We start from the raw sequence: 20115 nt of genomic DNA on the forward strand, positions 1-20115 counted from the left end.
AACTGAGCACTTGGAACGCTGCAGAGTAAGAAAAGATGGAAATGGGTCTGCCTTTATCCTATCACCAGCAGGGACCAATTCCCATCAGATGTGTCATGGCTACAACAGGAAGTTTGAGGGAGATGCAGTTAGACAGATTCACCTAGTTACACCAAACCAAGGTTTTATTCATCCTGGTCTACTGAAATATGGTACAATGGGCTGGTTCACACATCAAACAAAGGCTCGAAACAGCAGTTCACACAACCTTTTCTTATTCAAAAATCAGCAATCCTTGTGATGCATTCACTTTATAGTGACCCTAATTTTGGGGAAAATAAAGGACAAACCAGAAAAGGGGGCAAATCTGAAAGAGATTTATAAGGAGATATACACACGTACATTTTTTTGCTACAGAAAGGAAATGCAAAGGCCAAACCGAGAAAATAAACAATTAAATTAAATAAATCTAAAGAACAGGTTTTTTAAAAAAATAAAGAATGGCCCTTTATAATAAAGGATGGATGGTCACTGTAATTTACCTATACAGGGAAATTATCTGTACAGGTAAATTATCTATACATCATTTATTTATTGTCCTTTCGAAGTTACTGTGGTGCTGAAGAAGTCACAACCCTCACAGCATACCTGTGGTCATGTGACCAAAATCCAGGCCATTGGCATGTATTTATGACACTTGAAGTGTCCTTAAATTGGATACTTTCTTTAAAGAGGAAGGTATGGTCTTATTTGGATATCATTTCTGGAATTAGTGCTTGTGAAGAAAAAAAAAATGAAACTTCGATTTTTGTTTCATTGATTAGAAAAAAATGGAGTTATAGAAATGCCTAGTTACATATTAATACGTAAAAGCAAAAAGTTGAGTTTGGAGTGTGTTTATCTTGTATTGTGCTAGGAAGAGTTGGAAGTCAATGCTCCGTTTTATTTCTTTTTCTCCTCCCCCTTATATCTCACACCCCGTCTTCCCTGTTCCCTTTCCCCCCTTAATTTCCTATTTTCTTTTCTTTCCTTTTGTATTTTATACAATAAAAAAATAAAAAATAAGAGAGTTGCAGTGTCCTGGTGTCACATGAGCATAACTTGTGACCTTCCCAGCTAACTTCCAACCTGCAAAGTCAATGGGAGAAATGTGGATTCACTTAAGTAGCTACAATTCACTTACTGGCCACTTAAACAAGTGTGTGTCATAAAAAATGGCAAAATCAGATGTGGCTCACTTATTGACCATTTTTCTTAACAATCTACATTCAGGCCCCAATTGTGGTTGTAAATTGAGGACTACCTGTATGGGTGCAAATATATATATGTTACAGGTAGTCGAGGACTACCTGTAGATGGGTTCAAATGCATATATGCATGTTAGGCCAGAGCAAAATGAAGAGAAAGAAAAAAAACGTTTCTTGCATCGTTCAAGAATATAGATAAAATAATTTCAGCAGAAGCAGCTTGTTCTTCAGAACTGAGAAATAATTTAATTCTGGAAATTCCTTTTTATGCAGTTCTGAAAGGCACACAGGCCCCAAGACTCAAGAATTAGAACCACAGTTGCCTGGCAACCCTTACAAAGCAAGCCATTTTGGCCTGTGCAGCCGCACACCTTTCCTCTTCCAGCCAGCATCACCCGAAAGCCTGAGGGTTGCCTGGCAACCTTGCCCTGGGATCCTGGAATTAGCATTAGGAATTAGAAAGGTTTCGTAGAATTTAGGAGAAACAATATGTACAATTGTGGTGAGAGGACTTGGTATTGTGTTAACTGACACCCATCATAGAGCTGTAACCTTACTGATTAAAGCACAAAAGGCACTTATTATTATTATTATTATTATTATTATTATTATTATTATTATTATTATTTACAAAAAAAGCGGAAATCACAGCTGCCGGAAATCCTTAGCTAGTGTTGGCCTTCATTCACATCATGTTCTTCCCAAGATACCATTGATATCATATCAGCATGGTACAGGTAGTCCTCAACTTAAAATAGTTCACTTAATGACCATTCAAACTTATAACAGCACTGAAAAAAGGAACATGACTATTTTTCACACTTACAATGAGAGGTGGGCTGCACTTATGTTAACAACCAGTTTGCTGGGTGTGGCCATATCAAATATTCACACTTTCTTATAATTAGTGAGGCAGAAGTTGTTGACCTTCTAGATGTTGTTATCCTATAATGCCAACATTCCTCACCATTGTAGTAAGTACTAGTCAGTGCACATGATTCATTCCCCTCTTTTCTTTACAACAGCCCTGCAAAATAATTGAACCAATTGCTCTTATTTCGTAGCTAAGAGAAGGCTCATATCTGACATTTGTTACACCATTAGTATCAGTTCTATGGCCATGCTACAGAAGGCCTGCTCTGGCCCTTGTAACATATTGCTCTGGGTATAGTCTGATGCAGGGGTGGGATTCTACCAGTTCGCACCTATTCGCTAGAACCGGTTGTTAACATTCTAAGCAGTTCGGAGAACCAGTTGTTAGAAGAAATTACTAGCCTAATCCTGTAAGGAAGGCAGGAAGGAAACATTCTGGTGTTGCTTTCAGAAACTGCCTCTCCATTAACCATTTTTACATTCTTGGCAGGACTAGACTTCCTGTCTCAGGAACTTGTCTGTAGTTTTTTCCCCTCCTTTGCTGGTACTTTGCTTGTGTGGAGTGACCGTTCAAAGTTACAATGGCACTGAAAAAAGTGACATGACCATTTTTCACACTTACAACTGTTGCAGCATCCCCACAGTCATGAGAGGCCAGGCAAGGAGATGCGTGCCTCGATGTGAGTGATATTGAGTTGGCCACACCCAGCCAATAACATGACCACCAAGCCACATCCACCCAGTCACATGACCACCAAATCACGCCCACCAACTAAGCCACGTCTACAGAACCGGTTGTTAAAAAATTTGAATGCCACCCCTGCTCTGATGTCATATTGTATAGCATCACAGACACAACATATACAGAAGCACACACTTAGGGAGTTGTGCATCTGTAACTATATACATCTGAACTCACTTGAGTGTGATGCATGAACATAGCCACACTGAGCACCAGATTTGGATCATCTGAATCCAGCATGTTTTGCTGTCTACAGAAGACTCACTTTGGTTTAGAAGGATGAACTTTCTTTCATATCTTACACGTGTGTGTGTGTTGTGTGTATGTGTATGCACGCATAGTTCCAATTCTTCAAAGACTGAGGAATAAGAGAGAAGGCCATTCTCAAAAGTGTTTTCATCTCCCTGTCTCCTTCTATCTTCTGTGCTTTCCAGGGTGATGCAGGAAACCCAGGTGATATGGGCACACCTGGGGAAGCGGGTTTAAACGGCCTTCCTGGGGAGCCTGGCATCAGAGGACCAGAAGGGGTGAAAGGTGAAAAGGTGAGAGTCTGCTTTTTTGAAATAGTCGGAACTTGTAAGAAAAATAGCTTGGACACATACTAATATGTATGTTAATTAAGCTCAGCTCGACTAAATTGTTTCTCATCCACCAGCTGTCTGCAAGTAGAAAGGATAATTTTAACACATTTTTAAATCCATAGGAACACAGTCATTAATAAATAGAGTAGGTAGGGTGTCACAGTTATGGTTTAAAAAAAGTCAAGGTATAATACATATGACATACTGTTCTGACCAAGGCTTCCTGAGACATTAACAAACACAAGTTAGTCTCGAAAATCTTTTATTTTATTTCAACGGCTGTGAATTATAGTAATTCACAGCCCATAATGAGTTTCAAGCAGTTTGTAACTAGTCCCACAGAAGTCCGCCAAAGTCCTTCAGGATAAGTCTGATAAGCATGCACCTTTATCTTTCTTGAAATGCTGCCAACGACAAAAATGCCAGTTAGTTATATAAGACCAAACGGAGCACAAATTCAACATGGAGCTTCAGGTTTCAAACTGACCACTACGAACGAAGTTGCTTCCTGAAAAGGTTCCTGTCCCTTTGCTCCTCCTTTATGTCTTAAGGGAGGGCCAATCACCTCCAAGCCTTACTCCCAAGTCGCCCCTTTTGTCTTAACTATTCTTACCTTCTGGCAGCTCTGTGCACATATGCACCGGTAACAGGCTCCCCCTGTTCCTCTGCCTCACTGCTGTCAGATTCTGGAAGTGCCAGAGTCAGCATATAACTCCCAGATGGCCCTGGCCCCATCTCTGTATCAGACGCAGGACCCTCATCAGAGTCCTCCCCAGACTCCCGGACTGGCCCATGTTCCTCCCCATTGTCTGACTCTGCTGCCAGCTCTGCAGGCTGCCAGTGGACCACAACACCGACTGAGGAAGATTTGCTAAAATGGTGCTTCCCTCCCCACCCACTCAAAAAAACATATCTCTAGAAGCATTTTTACTCTTACATGAATTTTTTAAGATACAAACTGCGATTTCATATATTTCCACAGAATAGTGGATTCCCTTGCTACCAGTTATTTGCACCTTATTCAGATGACATGGGGAGGTTATAGAAAAGTAGGTTCAAGGATGTCTATGAGCCTCTGGTTGCTCATTCTTCTTTCTGTAAACCTTCTTCAAAAGTTATTTAAACAATCTGTTTGCACAAAGCTTGTGCAAAGCTTTTTGGCCACACTGTTGTGGTTGTGGAGAGCATGACCAGTGAAGAGTCTCACATCTTCCATTCCAGTTCTGCAACTTTCTGTCACCAATGGCTGTGTGACATGTTGTATGAAGAAATAACACAGTATTTGTATCAAACTTGGAACTGACATCACTGTGTGTTGTTTCTCACCTGCCTTCTCTCATCCTACAGGGAGATGCTTGTGAGTCATGCCCCATGATCAACACAGATTCTGGAGTAGTTGGTATCCCAGGCCCACCTGGTAAAAAAGGGGAACCTGGTCTTCCAGGTGTGAGTCAGCCAGGCATACCTGTAAGTAACTTTCTAACCAATACAACCTGTGATCAGTTATGAGTTTATTTTCTTACTATTTATGTTTATCCTGCCTTTGTTATTGTTTATAAATAACTCAAGGTGACAAATACACCCAATATTCTTTCCTCTTCCTCCTACTTTCCCCATAACAGGTAAATGACTTTTATGCCTAAGACAGGACTACCGTAGAACTCTCTGTCTCCTGGTTTCTAGCCTGGTGCCTTCACCACCAAACCAAATTAGAACATTTTTTTTTAAATTGAGAACTTGGTCTGATATAGCCAAGACTCCTTCCTGTTCTTTCCAGTTATTTGTATAAAAAGGGCAGAACATTTCAGCCTGCATCTTTAGCAACCCATGTCACTCTGTATTTTTGGAACTGAACTTGTTAGCTAGTCAATGGATCTTTAGAAATGCCTTGATGCTTTTGATTAACTTGCCAGCTCATCCAGGGCTGGGTTCAGTTTTCCAGTAATTGAATTTCCTTTGATGTCAGATTGCAGACTCCCATGGTTCTCACTCCACGTGGCCTTGAGTAGGTTGTCTAGGGATTATGGGCTTTGTAATCAGGAAGGCATCAAATTGGGGAAGAGTAGCCGACCACTCTCATGGCTAATAGCTATTGCCAGAATTCTTTTTCCCCCGAATCTTTCTAATCCCTTAAAATGAGCCATTGCCAGAGCATACAGAAATGACTTTCATCAGTTAATTACGCATTGCATGAAGATACATTTCCTCTCATCTGCTGGTTCCAATCAAGTTTATTTGAAGGCACCGTGTTAACTGCTGGTTTTTATTCCTTTAATTAACTGATTTGATTTACATATCAGAACACCTCCATCAAGCAGCTTGTTTGAATAAAAGGTGACCATTGCGAAACAATGAATGTCAAATCATTAATGTTCCCAGACTTTGATTAACAAAAGAAAATCTATCTGCGTGAGTTTTTTTCTATTAAGGCTACAAAATAAACCAAGCTGTTATCTTATTAAGCTGAGAATATATCTGATGATTTGGAGGATAACACAGCAATAGCACTTTAGTTATATTCTCACATATATTGCTCTTTAACCTTAATTTGAGAGAGATGCCCTTATTCATGCCAGCAAGGTTGACCCCCCCCCCCACTCTAATTTTCTGTGTATTTTGTAATTTCATTCATGCACAGAAGCAGCCTAGAATTTCCCACGGGGATTCAGATTCCAGCTTGCTCAAAATCTCCATGTTGATTTTACTTTAAAAGAAGAAATGCATTTCTACCCTCCGGATTGTGAAATAAAGTTTAAAAGGGTGAAGAGAAATGAAAGTATTGGGGCCTATTTTGGCCTTCAGAAGGTTGCAGATTATATTAGAGCCGTCTAAATACCTGAGGATATCACACAAAGGAAGCTAAGACCTTTCTCATCCCAGAGTGCAAGACAAAGAATAATGGGTTTAAATTGTGGAAAGGCAGGTAGTGAAATGTGGTGAAACTGGAACCAATTACTAAATGAGGTGAATTTCTCTGCGGTAGATATACTGGCGTAGAGACTGAGGAGCCATCTGCTGATAATGCTTTAATTTGGCTTCTTACTTGAAGTGTAAGATTCATCTTGATTACCTGAATAACCCCTTCCAAAATTTAGAGGTGTAAAGACTTAAGGCTTTATATAACTGTTCACTGTGGTTCATCCTTTTGAGGGTAAATAAACATTTTTTTTTCTGTTTTGCCAAATCAACTGTAGGGTCCTCAGTTTTCTCCCTCAGAATTATCTATCAGTTGGATGCTAGTCAAGCAGGGATGGGGAACTTGCAACTGTAGCTACTACTCCTGACAACCCTCATTATCAGCTAGGAATATGAGGATTTTACAAACCAACATCCGGAGCGCTTCAGATTTCCATCCCTTTGATAAAGCCATCTTCTCAGCCGTACAGATATGTGCTCTCTGAACTTAGTTGCTTTTTTATAGACATTTCATTACCAAACTAGGTAACATCATCATCACCATGGATGGAGTTGCTTAGTTTGGTAATGAAATGGAAAACCACCAAACTTGGAGAGCATCAAGGACCTCACAGTTCAACCCTAAAATACAAATCTTTTCTTCTATCAGTACATACAGAAGTAATTCACCATACAGGCTGGGAATTATAGGAAGTGATCCAGTATATCTGGAATAGACTGTTGTCAAAGATGGAAGACAATTCTCTTGAGTTTTGTTGACGATGCCTTCAGAAGGGAAGAGTTGTAAAGTTTACAATGTGTTGGGCTAATTCTTTGTTCCACCTCCAATTTTCAGGGAAAACCAGGACTTCCAGGTATTCAGGGGCCTCCTGGTTTGAAGGGGTTGCAGGTGAGTATCAATCAGGGTTGTATTTATTCAAAGACTCTTTCTCGGGCATCCAGTTTTAGCTTTCCTGGGGTGGTAGAAGAGACTGGCCAAAAAAAATAAAAATAGAATGGCTATGGTTAAGTAGCTACTATGAGCTCCATATCAATTTTAGGGCAAATAAATAAAGCTTATGGAACAGGATGGAGGTAAGGGGTGATCCGAGGTCCTACATAGGATGGGTTAAGACATTGATTCTGATTTCTTGGAGGAAGAAAACAGGGAGGAAAAACATTAAGCTAATTCTTCTCAAGAGTTGTGCAATGAAAGGTTTTCCACTAAGTTTCATGTTTCTACTAACACAACTTTTGCAACTTTTTAGGGAGAACCAGGTACCCCTGGCATAGGAATCCAAGGGCCTGAAGTGAGTAACCCCCTTTTTAATCTGTGGTACAGATTGCTTCAACCATGCATTACCGTTAGCATCAACCCCAAATGTTTGTCTGTGCTTTTCGCAGGGAGAACCTGGGCATAAAGGTTTACCAGGAAATCCAGTAAGTATCAACCAACCGGGCACCTTGACCACATGGAGATCACCTTTTCCCAAGAGTCTCAACCCATCCAACCAGATCTAGCAGAATGGGCATGCGTGCTGCAGATCTCATCAGCCAAAGATTGTCAGCTGGCAGGGTCTAGAATATAAGCTTTTCCTGGAGTGGCCTCATTCTATGGAACAATCTCTCTTCAGAGATTTGAACGGCCCCAACCCTATAGGTCTTTCATGAAGCTCTAAAACCTGGCTATGCCCCTGAGACTAGGATGCTGAATATGTTAAGGCTCTCTTTTCCTAGCTATATTGCTAATTGGTCAAGTATCTCAGCTGCTACGTATATTTATTTTGGATGTGACTATTGTTTTTATTGTTTTAAGGTATTTTTAATATTTTGATTGTTATATATTTTTTTGAATTGTGAGCCACATAGAGTCATGGACAGAAATAGGCAGCTGTAGAAATCAAATGAATGAATGAATGAATGAATGAATGAATGAATGAATGAATGAACGATAGCCATCCTTCACTGCATGCCAGATACTTGATGCACAGGATAGCTGACCCCAATCATTTGGGCAATTTTAGGGCAAAAAAATAACGCTCATGGAATAAGATGGGGGTAGAGTGGTGATCAAAGAGCCTCCATAGGATAGTTTCATCCAGGAATCCATGGTTTTATTGCACGTGGACTTTGCAGATTCTTGGGAATCCATATGGAGTTGGAGGAATGCAAATAATAAAATAACATCTGGCACTAACCAGGAAATTACAACACCTTTGCTTTTGCTGTACAATAATTGTTTTCCCTCCTTTTTTTCTGATCTTCAGGGGCCACCAGGAATAAAAGGTGCAAAGGTGAGTATCTAGAAAGATTTCATTCTCTATGGTTGAGGAAACAGTTGGAAAAAGCCATGATGGCCCAGTGGTTAGAATGCAGTATTGCAGGCTGATTCTGCTGATTGCCAGCAGTTCGATTCTCACTGGTTTGAGGTTTACTCAGCCTTCCATCCTTCTGAAGTCAGTAAAATGAGGGCAAGAGATTCTTGGGGGCAATATGCTGACTCAGTAAACCACTTAGAGAGGGCTGTAAAGCACTGTGGAGCAGTAAATAAGTCTACGTGCTATTGTTATTTAGGAATTTCCATGTGAGTGCTTAATCCATCTTTATGTTCTTTATGTTCTTATTCCTGTCTATATATTTATTGTGAAATGTATCTGACAAGCAATTTTGCCTCAGGCATAAGGAATCAGAATAACACCATGAGCTGATAGACAAGTTTCCACCACACCATCTTACCTGTAGCTCTCAGAGCAGAGAGAGAGAGAGAGAGAAATGTTATATTCTTCCCCCCATGTATGCAGTTTAACATGACTTCCATTTACTCTTGGGGGTGCAGTTTATTCTATTTTTATCCAGCATATTTTCTTTGTGGTGTTTTTAATCACATTGACCACATGAGCCACTGCATTATTGGCTTCATCCTTATTGACAATTATCAAGTGTGTGTAATCAGATGTTATTTTACAGGGTTCAAACCTCTTTGGGGCATTGAACTCTCATGCACCATCGAACTCTTGTACAATAAAATACTCTAGTTTTAGGAGTTATACAGATCCTGATGCTCAGTGATGTTGTAGGAAGAAATACATAGTACAGAATATGTCAGAATGAGATCAATGGTCACTTCAGCTCTCAGAGAAACGCATGTTATGTTGATGTTGAATCTGGGGCTAAAAGACAAATCAGCCTTGAGTGCTTGATTTGCAGTCAGAGGCCCAGAAGGGACCCTCCCTATAACCTTCACACAACTGATAGTTATGCAGAGTATGCTTTAGTCTGGCAAGATTCTATCTGCCGGCAAACAGCAACAAAGAAGCTACTCTGAGCAATTAATTGTGTTGTTTTTCATTCATACACCCGACAGTCAAGCCCCTACATACACAATTCTGGCTACCCATGTCTGATAGTGTCCAGTAAGGATAATACCAGTAGCATGGTGCTTCCTGATGATCGACGTAACCATACCATTGAACGTTTGCCATTGAGGTGTTGTTGGAGTCCATCACATGCCCAATGGCCAGCTCTGGGCTAATACAAGTTGTAATCCAGCTCCAACAGATGGCTACAGGTTATCTGTGCTTCTTTCACTGAGACATGTGACAATTAACTTGGCATCATTTCAGTGCAAAAACTCTTTTCTTCCCCTTGCTTTTTCATGCCTTTGTTTGTTTTTTGGTTATCTCTGATGACAGAATGTAATAATACTGCAGTACATGATTACATCTTTTGTTTTCTGGTCACTGAACTTAAAATTGTTTTGTTTCATGTTGAGATCTCTTCTGAGAGATTTGCTGCCATGCTGCTAATAAAATCTAAATAAGAATCAATATGGAAGCTATGAGCTCCCCTGATTAATTATTTTTTCTCCATTCCCCATATTTGTTACCATAAATAAGTGTCTCAAATCAGCTGCCAGTTTGTGAATATTCTGGGATACTTTGGGTAGAGAAGAGGGCAAATTACAAAGCCAAGTTGGAGGCTTTAGCATTTGGACTGGACTGAGACGTCTGGAACCTGTGCATAACACAGGTAGACTTTTACTTAAAACTGCAGTTGGGACCAGCATTTCTGTTGCAAATTTTTGCCACAGTTGTTAAGCAAATCACTGCAGTTGTTAAATGACTCATACAGTCATTAAGTGAATTTAGCTTCTCCCATTTTCAGAAACTATCTGGGAAGATCCCAAATAGAGATCACATGACTGCAGGGCACTGTGCCCATCATAAATACATACCAAATTTGTCAGCTCCCCCCAGTTTTGATTTCTTGAATTACTTGAGGCAACAGCTGTATGTGTGAATTGGGGGGAGGGAATGTAGGGGGTGAGGCAACAGCTGTATGTGTGAAGACTGGTTAGAAGTAGTTTCTTTCAGTGCCATTATAAATTTGAACTGTTGCTAAGCAAATGATTGTAAGTCAAGGAGGACCTATAATGTTTTGTTTTGTTTTTCCATATAGGGTTCACCAGGTGTTAAAGGTGCCATTGGTCCCCCTGGGCTTCCAGGTCTACCAATTCCTGGCCCACAGGTAAGTATAAGAATCTTTCCCTCTCCCTCACTTTCATCTTAGACCCTGGAAATTTTAAGCTGGCCACCATCCAGTCTTGTTCACTCTCTCCGGGGGTAATATCTCTGGTTGGAATCTTCCAGTTCTTTTCCTGGGCTCTGTATTTAGCAGAGCCTGAGCATGCAAATAGGAACAAGCTAGCAAGTGGAGGATGAGTGTGATGAGGTCCAGTAAGACCACCAAGGTTTCCAAGCTAGAAATTTGTCATCTGGGATCAGAGGAGGAGGTAAGAAAGGGCTGTCTTTCCGTTAGAAAGCTCAGTGAATGGTTATAATAGTATGTGAGAATGGCCCTGGAAGATGAATGGAAGAAATGCTGCCTAGGTAATGATCAGACAAGAGATGGAGGATCCCAGTCACTCAAGGGTCAAGGAAAGAAACTTAGGAAGGCACCACCCTCATGGATTGACCAGAAACGTACTTTCAGACTTGCACAATACTGTTAATACTGCATTCTTACAATAAAGTAAATTTAACTTACCTAGTTGTGTTTTCTGTCTGGTTGTGTTTTCTGTAATCAGGAGGACTGATTATGGTAGAGTTTTAAAGGATCAGTTGTCCAAGCAGGGGAAACAAATGAAAAAATAAAGAGGGGGCCTCAGACTCTTGGCTCCCTCTCCTCCTAGTGTCCCATAATTGGCTGATAGTGGCCAAAATGATGTTTCTGGAGCTGTCTCTACAACACTGTCTCAACCCTTTGCTATATTTCTTTTCAGGGTCCAGAAGGCCAGCAGGGGCCCCCTGGAGTTTCTGGTTCCAATGGTTTGATGGTACGTAAGCTGCAACCTGAGTTCCTCTGAGGGAAGATTTATACAAAACTTCCAAGATCTCTTCCAGTACACCCTTTTGAGTTACCTGCAAACTTCTCAAATCTCAAAGCACTAGCGACAGATAATTCTTCTCCAAAACCCTGTTGGATTTCAGAATGGTGTCAGAAAGCACTTTTTCTTTGGAAGAGGTTGGCCTACTTGGAAAGCTTGTAATTACTAAAGCACCATCTCTCTACCTTTTGCCAAACTCTGCAGCTGTTTGGAGCAAGCTCTGAAACAGAAGTACAGTACAAAATACAAAGAAAGAAAGAATCAGATTCATAGAATGTCACCAAATTCAGCCTTGACACAGCCCAGGTGTGAACATTGGTGCAAATTAGAGTAAATGGCTTTTTCCAGGCCATAAGGCACATGAATAGTGAGCCCAGGTCTACAGTTCCAGAATTAGCAAAGCCAAAGAGAGAGAGGAGCCAGGCGGATTTAATTTCACATGAATGTAAATCAAATCCCATTGAATTAATTTAGTATAAAGGTTTTGTCTCCACTTATTGAATATTTTTGTTCTTCTGCCTCTTATGCCCCAAAGATTCTTTTTTCAAAAGGCAGCTGAATTTTCAAAAAAGTCCAGTTGCCTTTTGAAAAAGTGCTTTTTGGGCAACCATGTGTCAGTGTTCCAAGTAGCCAACCTCCAAACTGAAACAAACAATTCTTATTAGAGTTGTCATATTGATACAGCTGGGAAAACCTAAATCTGAGAGCTCCGGGTTTTCTCTTCCCAAAAGAGAATAAAAAAATCCACCCCCCTGCACCCATCAGTCCATCACATGCAGTAGTGGGATTCAAATTTTTTTATTACCAGTTCTGTGGACATGGCTTGGTGGGCATGGCAGCGAAAGGATGCTATAAGGGGTATTTTCTGGTTCTTCAAACTACTCAAAATTTCTGCTCCTGGTTCTCCAGAACTGGTCAGAACCTGCTGAATTCCACCTCTGATCACATGGTCCAATCAAGCCTTTGTCCCAACTGGAGACATCCATCCCAGTCACTCCCCTTCAGGTGCAGGGCAACATGTCCTTGACTCTCTGAGAAAGAATGTTGTTGTGTCTAGTCTTTTACCCCACTATGAAATCCCCCCTCCCAAATTCCCAGGCACTGAATGCGGCAGCCTCGAAGCTTCAAAAAAAAAATAGCTTCCAAGGCTGACATCATGATCTGGATGACTGAGAATCTTCCTAGACATTCTTCTGCCTCATATAAGAATTGCAGCTTTCTAGCAACCTTTGGAGGGGCTGTAAAGACAACCCTCCCAAGCTTTGAGGATCTGGACATAGGGCACTTGGATTGCACATCCCTGGTGAAAATTTTGGATTTCCACTGGAAAATAAGGCTGACATAACCATGGTTAGACTAGCAGGGTGATAGAGAAAAAAATCAAGGGGAACACAACATGCCGTCTCATTTGCAAAGCATAGGCAATTGTTCGTGGTTATTGGAAAAGTACAGCTCAAATGTTCACTGCTGTTCTAATAGCAAGCTGTGTTTCAAAGGCCAGCATACAACATTGAAAACCAAATTGGATTTGGGCCGTTTTTTATTATTTAATAACTTCAGAATGTGATCAGCCACTGAGATAAAGAGTTATTAATTATACATTCTCTCTCACAAGGGGAGACTTTTGACTCTTCCAATCCAAAAACCATTATGCAGAGTCTTCAGAGACCTGTTCTTTGGTTATTAAGTAATTCCAATTGATTTTTGCATGTATCTCGCCTGTTTTTTTAATGCAGCGATGCTGTTCAGGGGCTGGGTGGAATATGGATTTGGAGACACGTCTCTGCTGAAGCCAAGCTGGAGATGGGATTTTCTTTGCTTCTGTGAACTGCAAATGAAAAATTGTAACCTGGCCAGGGTGTCTGCATGGTGCATCACACCTTTAAAAAAAAAATAGGCAGAATGGGGTTGTACTGTCATGACTTGCCATACTAATTTTTTGGCCACACCTCCAGTTGCCCTTGTAACCCTCTGAGATAGTGATAATCCAGCCCAAGATGGGTTGTGCAACAGCCCACCAGCATGATCTTCTCTGTGCATAAAGAGAAGGAAAAAGGACAGGGGAAAGAGAAATACATTAAACTGTGTAAATACAATATCTCTAGACCAGTGTTTTTCAACCTTGGCAACTGTAAGGTATGTGTTCCAAAGGTGCTTTCTCAAGAGGCAACTAGACTTTCTGGGTTTTTTTTTCCTTTGAAGGTGTTTCACTTCTCATCCAAGAAGCTTCTTCACCTCTGAGAGTCCAGTTGTCTCTTGAAAAAGCACCTTTGGGACAACCATGACCAGGATGACTGAGAATCTCCATAGACCTGTCAGATACGTGAACTTCAACTCCCAGAATTCCTCAGCCAATTCTAGGAATTGAAGTCCATCTATTTTTAAGTTGCTGGTCGAGAAAGGGAGCCCACAGGAGCTGGATGGGAGCTCTCTCTGGTGATTTTAGAAAGCAATTTTCTTCTGATGGATGTGTTAGCTCCTTAATTTGACCCAGGAACGAAATCCACATTTAGATTTGGGGATACAAATAAGGAAATCAACTAATGGCTATAAATATTTTCTAATCTAAATGGATGATGTTGTTTAGAAATAACAGTACCATATGATGGATGAAGCGAAATAAGTTTTAGACAAAGAGGTAGGCTTGGAACTGGATATGGGTAGTCCTTGACTTATGACTGATCAGTTATAAGTCATGACAGTTATGACAGACCCAAAAATAGATTCAAAATTCTGAAAATGTAAATTTTCAGTCACATGATCACATTTTGGCGCTTGACAACCAGATTATATTTGCGGCCATTTGTAGCATGCCATAGTCATGTGACCAAAATTTACATTTCTTGGTTGAAAATCGGTGTTTACTTGCAGTGTCCAGGAAAAAAATATACATGGCAGACAATGAGTTCACTTAACAGTCATGGTGTCGCCTTTATGACTGAAACAAAAAAAAAATGTAAAATTGGGTTGGTCACATGATGAGCTGCTTAACAACAGTCACAATGTTGTATGGCTATAATTCCAGTCTCAATTATAGTTGTTGTCAGGGTTCTGACCTAATACAATTAAGAGCCTCAAGCCACCTGTCAATAAAAATCCAATCTTTTATTAGGAGCACCATGTCAGCCTTACCTGGGTGAAGCCAACTCTGACTTCACCCCCTTTGAGCCTCACCTCTGACCCTGTTTCCTCCTCCCCCCAAAATGTGTCACCCGTCACGTTCCCCAATGAGGTAATTTCGCGGGTTGTGGAAGTCACTCCCTCCAGGCATTGCTGATATCCATTGGAGATGCCCTTGACTTGCTTGGCCAGATTGCGTCCTGTTATGACTGAGGAGTAAATTTCCCGGCACAGTTGTAAGGCGCAATTTCCCATCCCCTGCCTATGGCAATTCAGGAGCGGGTCAGGGAAGCTTCACGAGTTGACAATTGTCAGTCAAGAATTACCTGTACTTTTAATATAGATGTTCTTTTAAAAAAATTACTGCTATTAGTATTATTATTAAACTGGCTTCTTTGAAATGGGTGGCCATATAAATTTGACTAATACATACATAAAAATAATTTTTAAAAATGCCTTCTGTGCAGAATCCTAGAGGATATTTTGAAAATACTGACTTGTCTGAGGAAATCAAGCCAAACTCAATTTCATAGGCATTGATTCAAAAAAGAAAAGTGTGAAAACAGCTTTTGGGGTTAAAGCATTTGTTACAAAAAATGGCTTGTTAGCAACGATTGGATCTAAAGTTTTAAAAGCCTGAAAATTTTGTAAAGGATGCATGATGCAGTCAACTTATTTTTAAAAGGAAAGAGATCGGCTTCACTAGCAGATATTGTTAGATTGTGAGGGTTGGGGAGTGTAACATTTTGTATGAAAGTAACCAATAACACAGATGTTTCTCCTTGCAAAAATCCTTTTGAGACATATTGTACTGTATGGGAGCTAAGCTGAATGAAAAACAGAATAAGATTCTTTCTGCGTTTTGCTCAGAATCCCTCCCCCCACCCCAAAAGGGACACCTGTTAAAAATGTTTAGAGTGGGGCAGACTTTTGCTCCAAAAAAGGACACCTCAATACACTTCTTCTCCTCTAAGGAATTTTGTTTTAGCGAACAAATTGGGAAGGGATGCATTAAAGTTTGCAAATCCATTGACTCTCTTTCTAAGTCCATCTGAATCAGATTTGGATCTGATGTCCTTTTCTTGGCCTGGCCTGAAACACCTGGATAAAAGAGTCACGGTGGTGCAGTGGTTAGAGTGCAATATTGCAGGCTACTTCCGCTGACTGCCAGCTGCCTGCAATTTGGCAGTTCGAATCTCACCAGGCTCAAGTTGACTCAGCCTTCCATTCTTCCAAGGTCGGTAAATTGAGGACCTAGATTGTTTGGGGCAATATGCTGACTCTGTAAACCGCTTAGAGAGGGCTGTTTAAAGAACCGTGAAGCAGTATATGTCTAAGTGCTATTGCTATTGTTATTTAAGAAAATATTTTTCAACCTCAGCAACTTTAAGACATGTAAATGTCAATTCCCAAAATTCCCTGGTCAGCATAGTGGGCTAGGAAATTCTGGGAGTTGAAGTCCACACATTTTTAAGTTGCCAAGAGACAAAGGCTTAAGGTATGATAAAATTGGGAGGGATACCAAAATTGTTACCAAAACAGATTTCATAGTAGTCCCAAAGTGCTTTGTTTTCCCTTGAAAGTATTTTGCTTCTCATCCAAGAACTGAAGAAGCTTCTTGGATGGGAAACAAAAAGGCCTTCAAGGAAAAACAAAGTCCAGTTGCCTTTCAAAAAAGCACCTTTAGAACAGCCACGACCTGAATGACTGACAATCTCCACGGAGATTTCATAGTAGAATTATGATCTGGGATATATTTATGTTTGTTTGTTCATTGTAATGCTAGCCTGATTTGGAACAAGATCTCTTTCGGGTGGACAAGGCTGAAGTTGAGTCAGAACTAAAATGGTTTGAAGATGATCTCTCAGTCTTTCTGCCATCTTCCTTTCTTTTCCCTCTTTCGCTTTTCTTCAATCCCCTAAGAGAGATGTCCGAAAGAGAAGCATCTTCTTGACAGATACATGTAGACACATACTTGCAGAGACATTTTCAAGGGAGACACAGGGCTGGGAGTCTTCTAGGGCCCCCATTTCCCTATTCCTGATGCAGAAGTTCCTCAGCCTAATTCCTAGTAACTCCAAAGAATTTGAGAATCAAACTCTTGATTGGGACCTGGCTGGACTTGAAATCTGTCCCAGTGAATGGTAAACTAGTAAAACTTTTGGTAGAACTGAGAACGTACCTTAAAAAAGGACTAGACGGGGTCTCAGTAAAGATATGTCTGAGATATGCTAGTCAAGGGGACTCTGCAAGATTTCGGAGCTAGTTCTGAGTTTCATCTGATAATGATCTAAGTGAGCCTCTTAATACCACAATAGTGCCCATGTTTGATTTTGCTTTCTTTCCTTTTCCATTTTTGTCTAGGGTGAAAAAGGTGCGAAAGGCGAGAAGGTGGGTTAATCTTCTCATCCTACTACATAATTATTTGGTACATTTGCTTGTTTTTAACTTCAATTTTGAGGGCCTTCAATGCCATCAATGTTTTATACAAACCCCTCACTTTGGTTTATGGATCAAGCGAAAATCTTCAGTAGCAAAGGATGCCCTGTTCCCCACACCTGTCCTCACTAGGTTCTTCAAGCCCACATACCTGTTTTTTTTATCTTCCCAGGGAGATTCTGGCGAATGCACCTGCCAGCCTGGCCCTCGGACGGACACAAGCCATGTTGGGCTTCCGGTAAGCGTCGCCCCACACTCCTGCTTCCCCACAGCCCTGGGGATTTGCTGCCAGGCTGGATGAGAGTTCAAGCCACCCATACCCCATTCTTCGCTCAACTGCTCAACGCCTTTGCTGCTCCGGAAGCTGGAACCCATGTCCTGCTTGGCCTTTGCTAAATGCTCTCCCCTTTTGGATCCCACAGGGCGCTCCGGGACTGTGGATCGGGAACCCCTGGCAGCCTCAGCCGGGCCCTCAGGTGTGTGTGTGGGTGTATGTGCATGCTTGCTCCTCTGTGTGTGGCAACTTTGACTCCTCAATCCTGGGGAGGGTTCCATGTTCTCTGAAGAGCCGAATTTTCTTATTACTTTTTCTTTTAATTTGTGGCTTGCAGGGACCTCCAGGTGCTCCAGGACCTCCAGGCCCACCAGGAGCCCCTGGAACTCAGGTAAGTGATCGGAGGGCCAGGTTTACTTTCTGACAAACAGGAACAAGGGCACAAAAATTTTCATTATTGTCGCCTTTGGAACTGAGGAGGCCTTGTAAATATAGCACCACTACAGTGACCCTCATTAAAGTGGTACACTCAGAAATCCCTCCCTGATGTTCTTGTGGCTGCACAAAATCCCCATCAGTAGTGTTTTGAGCAGTAGTAGCTAAGTTCTAGCCCTCCAGATGTTCTTGGTCCACAACCTTCTTTATTCCTGGCCTTCAGCCATTTTAACTGCAACCGATGGGTGCTAGAGTGCAACCACATCTAAAGGACCACCTTTCACCCAGTAGTGCTTTGCAGAGGAAGGTGACCTAGGAGATTTTGCATCAAGCCCCCCAGGAGCAAGATTCTCAGCATCAACTTTAACCAGATTGAAAAGAAAAGGGATTTGGTTTCAGAAATGTTAGCAGTTGGATACATTTACTTTTAACATCCAATTTATTTTGCTAAATGTGACACAATGAGGTGGCTACCCGTTTTGCCGATAAAAGAAGATTGTGCAGGCATCTGTGCTAGTAATATTTTGCAAATGGCCAATCTATTTCCCAGGCTCTGAAAAACCCATTACAGTCTTGCTGCTGTGTTTTTTTTTTCTACAGGACACCCTTTCATTTGAATGATTTGTAATGGACAAGTGGGGCTCTCCAGTAATCCCTTTAGTGCTGTTTCTTTCTATTTTTCCTGTTCAGTTCAGAAATACTGATCTGAAGATAACTGGAGAGGCCAGCACTTGTTTTCATCAAGAAGCAGCAGAAGGATTGTCTAATGGTGTTGGGGGAAGGGGGAGCAATAAGCGAACAAACAACAGATATGTGTTCATCTATAGTCCTACGGGGTTCTCCTCATCTGCATGATAGCTACAAATCAAAACTGCAGAGGGATAGTATCAAGATCACGTGAAGTGTATGGTATACAGTAGTATATACTATATACTGCCTTGGTAAGACCACATTTGGGATACGGCATCCAATTCGGGCCACCATAATACAAAAAAGATGTGGAGACTTTAGAAAGAGTGCAGAGAAGGGGCAACAAAGATGATTGTCTCAAAGGTGCTTTTCAAGAGGCAACTGGATTTTCTGGTTTCCTTTGAATGTTCTTGACTGTGAGTTTTCTTTTTCTAAGAAAAACCAGAAAGTCCAGTTGCCTCGTGAAAAAGCACCTTTGGGACAACCATGACCTGGATGACCAAGAATCTCCATAGACATTAAACAAAGATGATTAGGGGTCTGGTGGATAAAACATATGATGAACGATTGGGGGAACTGGATATGGCTAGTCTAACAAAGAGATAACTGAGATGACATGATAGCAGTCTTCTGATGTTTGATGGGTGGTCACAGAAGAGGGGGTTGAGCATCTGAGGACAGGACAATCGATGGAAGTTTATCAAAGAGAGAACCCATCTAGAATTAAGGAGAAACTTTCTGACAGTGAAAATAATCAATCAGCGAAAACAATTTGCCTCCAGAAGTTTTGAGGTTTTTACGAAGAGATTAGATAACCATGTGTCCAAACTGGTTTATGGTCTCCAGCTCAAGGAGGAGGTTAGATTAGAGGACCTCAAAGGTCCATTCCAATTCTATTATTCTGTATTCTCCCTCCCACTGTCCTTCAGCACTCTGCTGCTGCTGCTTACTTCAAAGACAAGAACAACATTTTGGTCTTTCTTTCAGCCACAGTGAACAAAGTCATGATGTAACTAACACAAACAGGGTTGAGGAAAATCCCCCTGCCCCACAAAAAAAAGAGAAATCCAGAAAGTAGCATTTCGGCTCTCAAATAATGGCTTGTGCAAAACCGCACTAATTTTCCATGCAAAGTCAGGCTGCCAGATTTTACCAATGAAATTGCTAGAAGGCTGGAAAGTGCAAAGTGGGAAGCTGAGGGATGGCCAAATAAAAAGAGGCAAAGGACAGAAATAATTTCCCTCCTCTTGTATAACTTTGTGCAGCATGGTGTTAAATGTCAATTAGTTTTTGGAAAGATAGTGAAGTGTAATATGCCTTGGAAATATTATGTTCCCCTGGGAGATCATCTGTGGCTTTATTGGTCTCAGAGCAGGAAATCAGGAGAGGTTCTCTTTCAGCAAGGCATTCGACAAGTAGACCATAACCTACTTCTTGGCAAGATACAAAAAAGT

General features: G+C 41.1%; 1 protein-coding gene across 5 annotated transcripts in view; it reads left to right on the forward strand.

Moving 5' to 3' along the window:
* Positions 1-20115, forward strand: part of COL16A1 (collagen type XVI alpha 1 chain) — a 218845-nt gene that overhangs the window by 149604 nt on the left and 49126 nt on the right. For 3 of the 5 annotated variants that reach the window (XM_026702697.2, XM_087939551.1, XM_087939553.1), the window contains exons 31-42: positions 3276-3383; positions 4770-4889; positions 7174-7227; positions 7586-7627; positions 7722-7757; positions 8585-8611; positions 10776-10844; positions 11599-11652; positions 17188-17214; positions 17435-17500; positions 17685-17738; positions 17874-17927. In XM_026702697.2, the coding sequence (XP_026558482.2) occupies positions 3276-3383; positions 4770-4889; positions 7174-7227; positions 7586-7627; positions 7722-7757; positions 8585-8611; positions 10776-10844; positions 11599-11652; positions 17188-17214; positions 17435-17500; positions 17685-17738; positions 17874-17927 (711 nt within the window). The remainder of the gene's footprint in view (positions 1-3275; positions 3384-4769; positions 4890-7173; positions 7228-7585; positions 7628-7721; positions 7758-8584; positions 8612-10775; positions 10845-11598; positions 11653-17187; positions 17215-17434; positions 17501-17684; positions 17739-17873; positions 17928-20115) is intronic. The other 2 variants (XM_087939552.1, XM_087939554.1) reach the window with 1 other exon arrangement.

This window comes from Pseudonaja textilis, chromosome 10, assembly GCF_049901715.1.
Source record: "Pseudonaja textilis isolate UNSWEBS1 chromosome 10, rPseTex1.2, whole genome shotgun sequence".
Classification (NCBI taxonomy): Eukaryota; Metazoa; Chordata; class Lepidosauria; order Squamata; family Elapidae; genus Pseudonaja; species Pseudonaja textilis.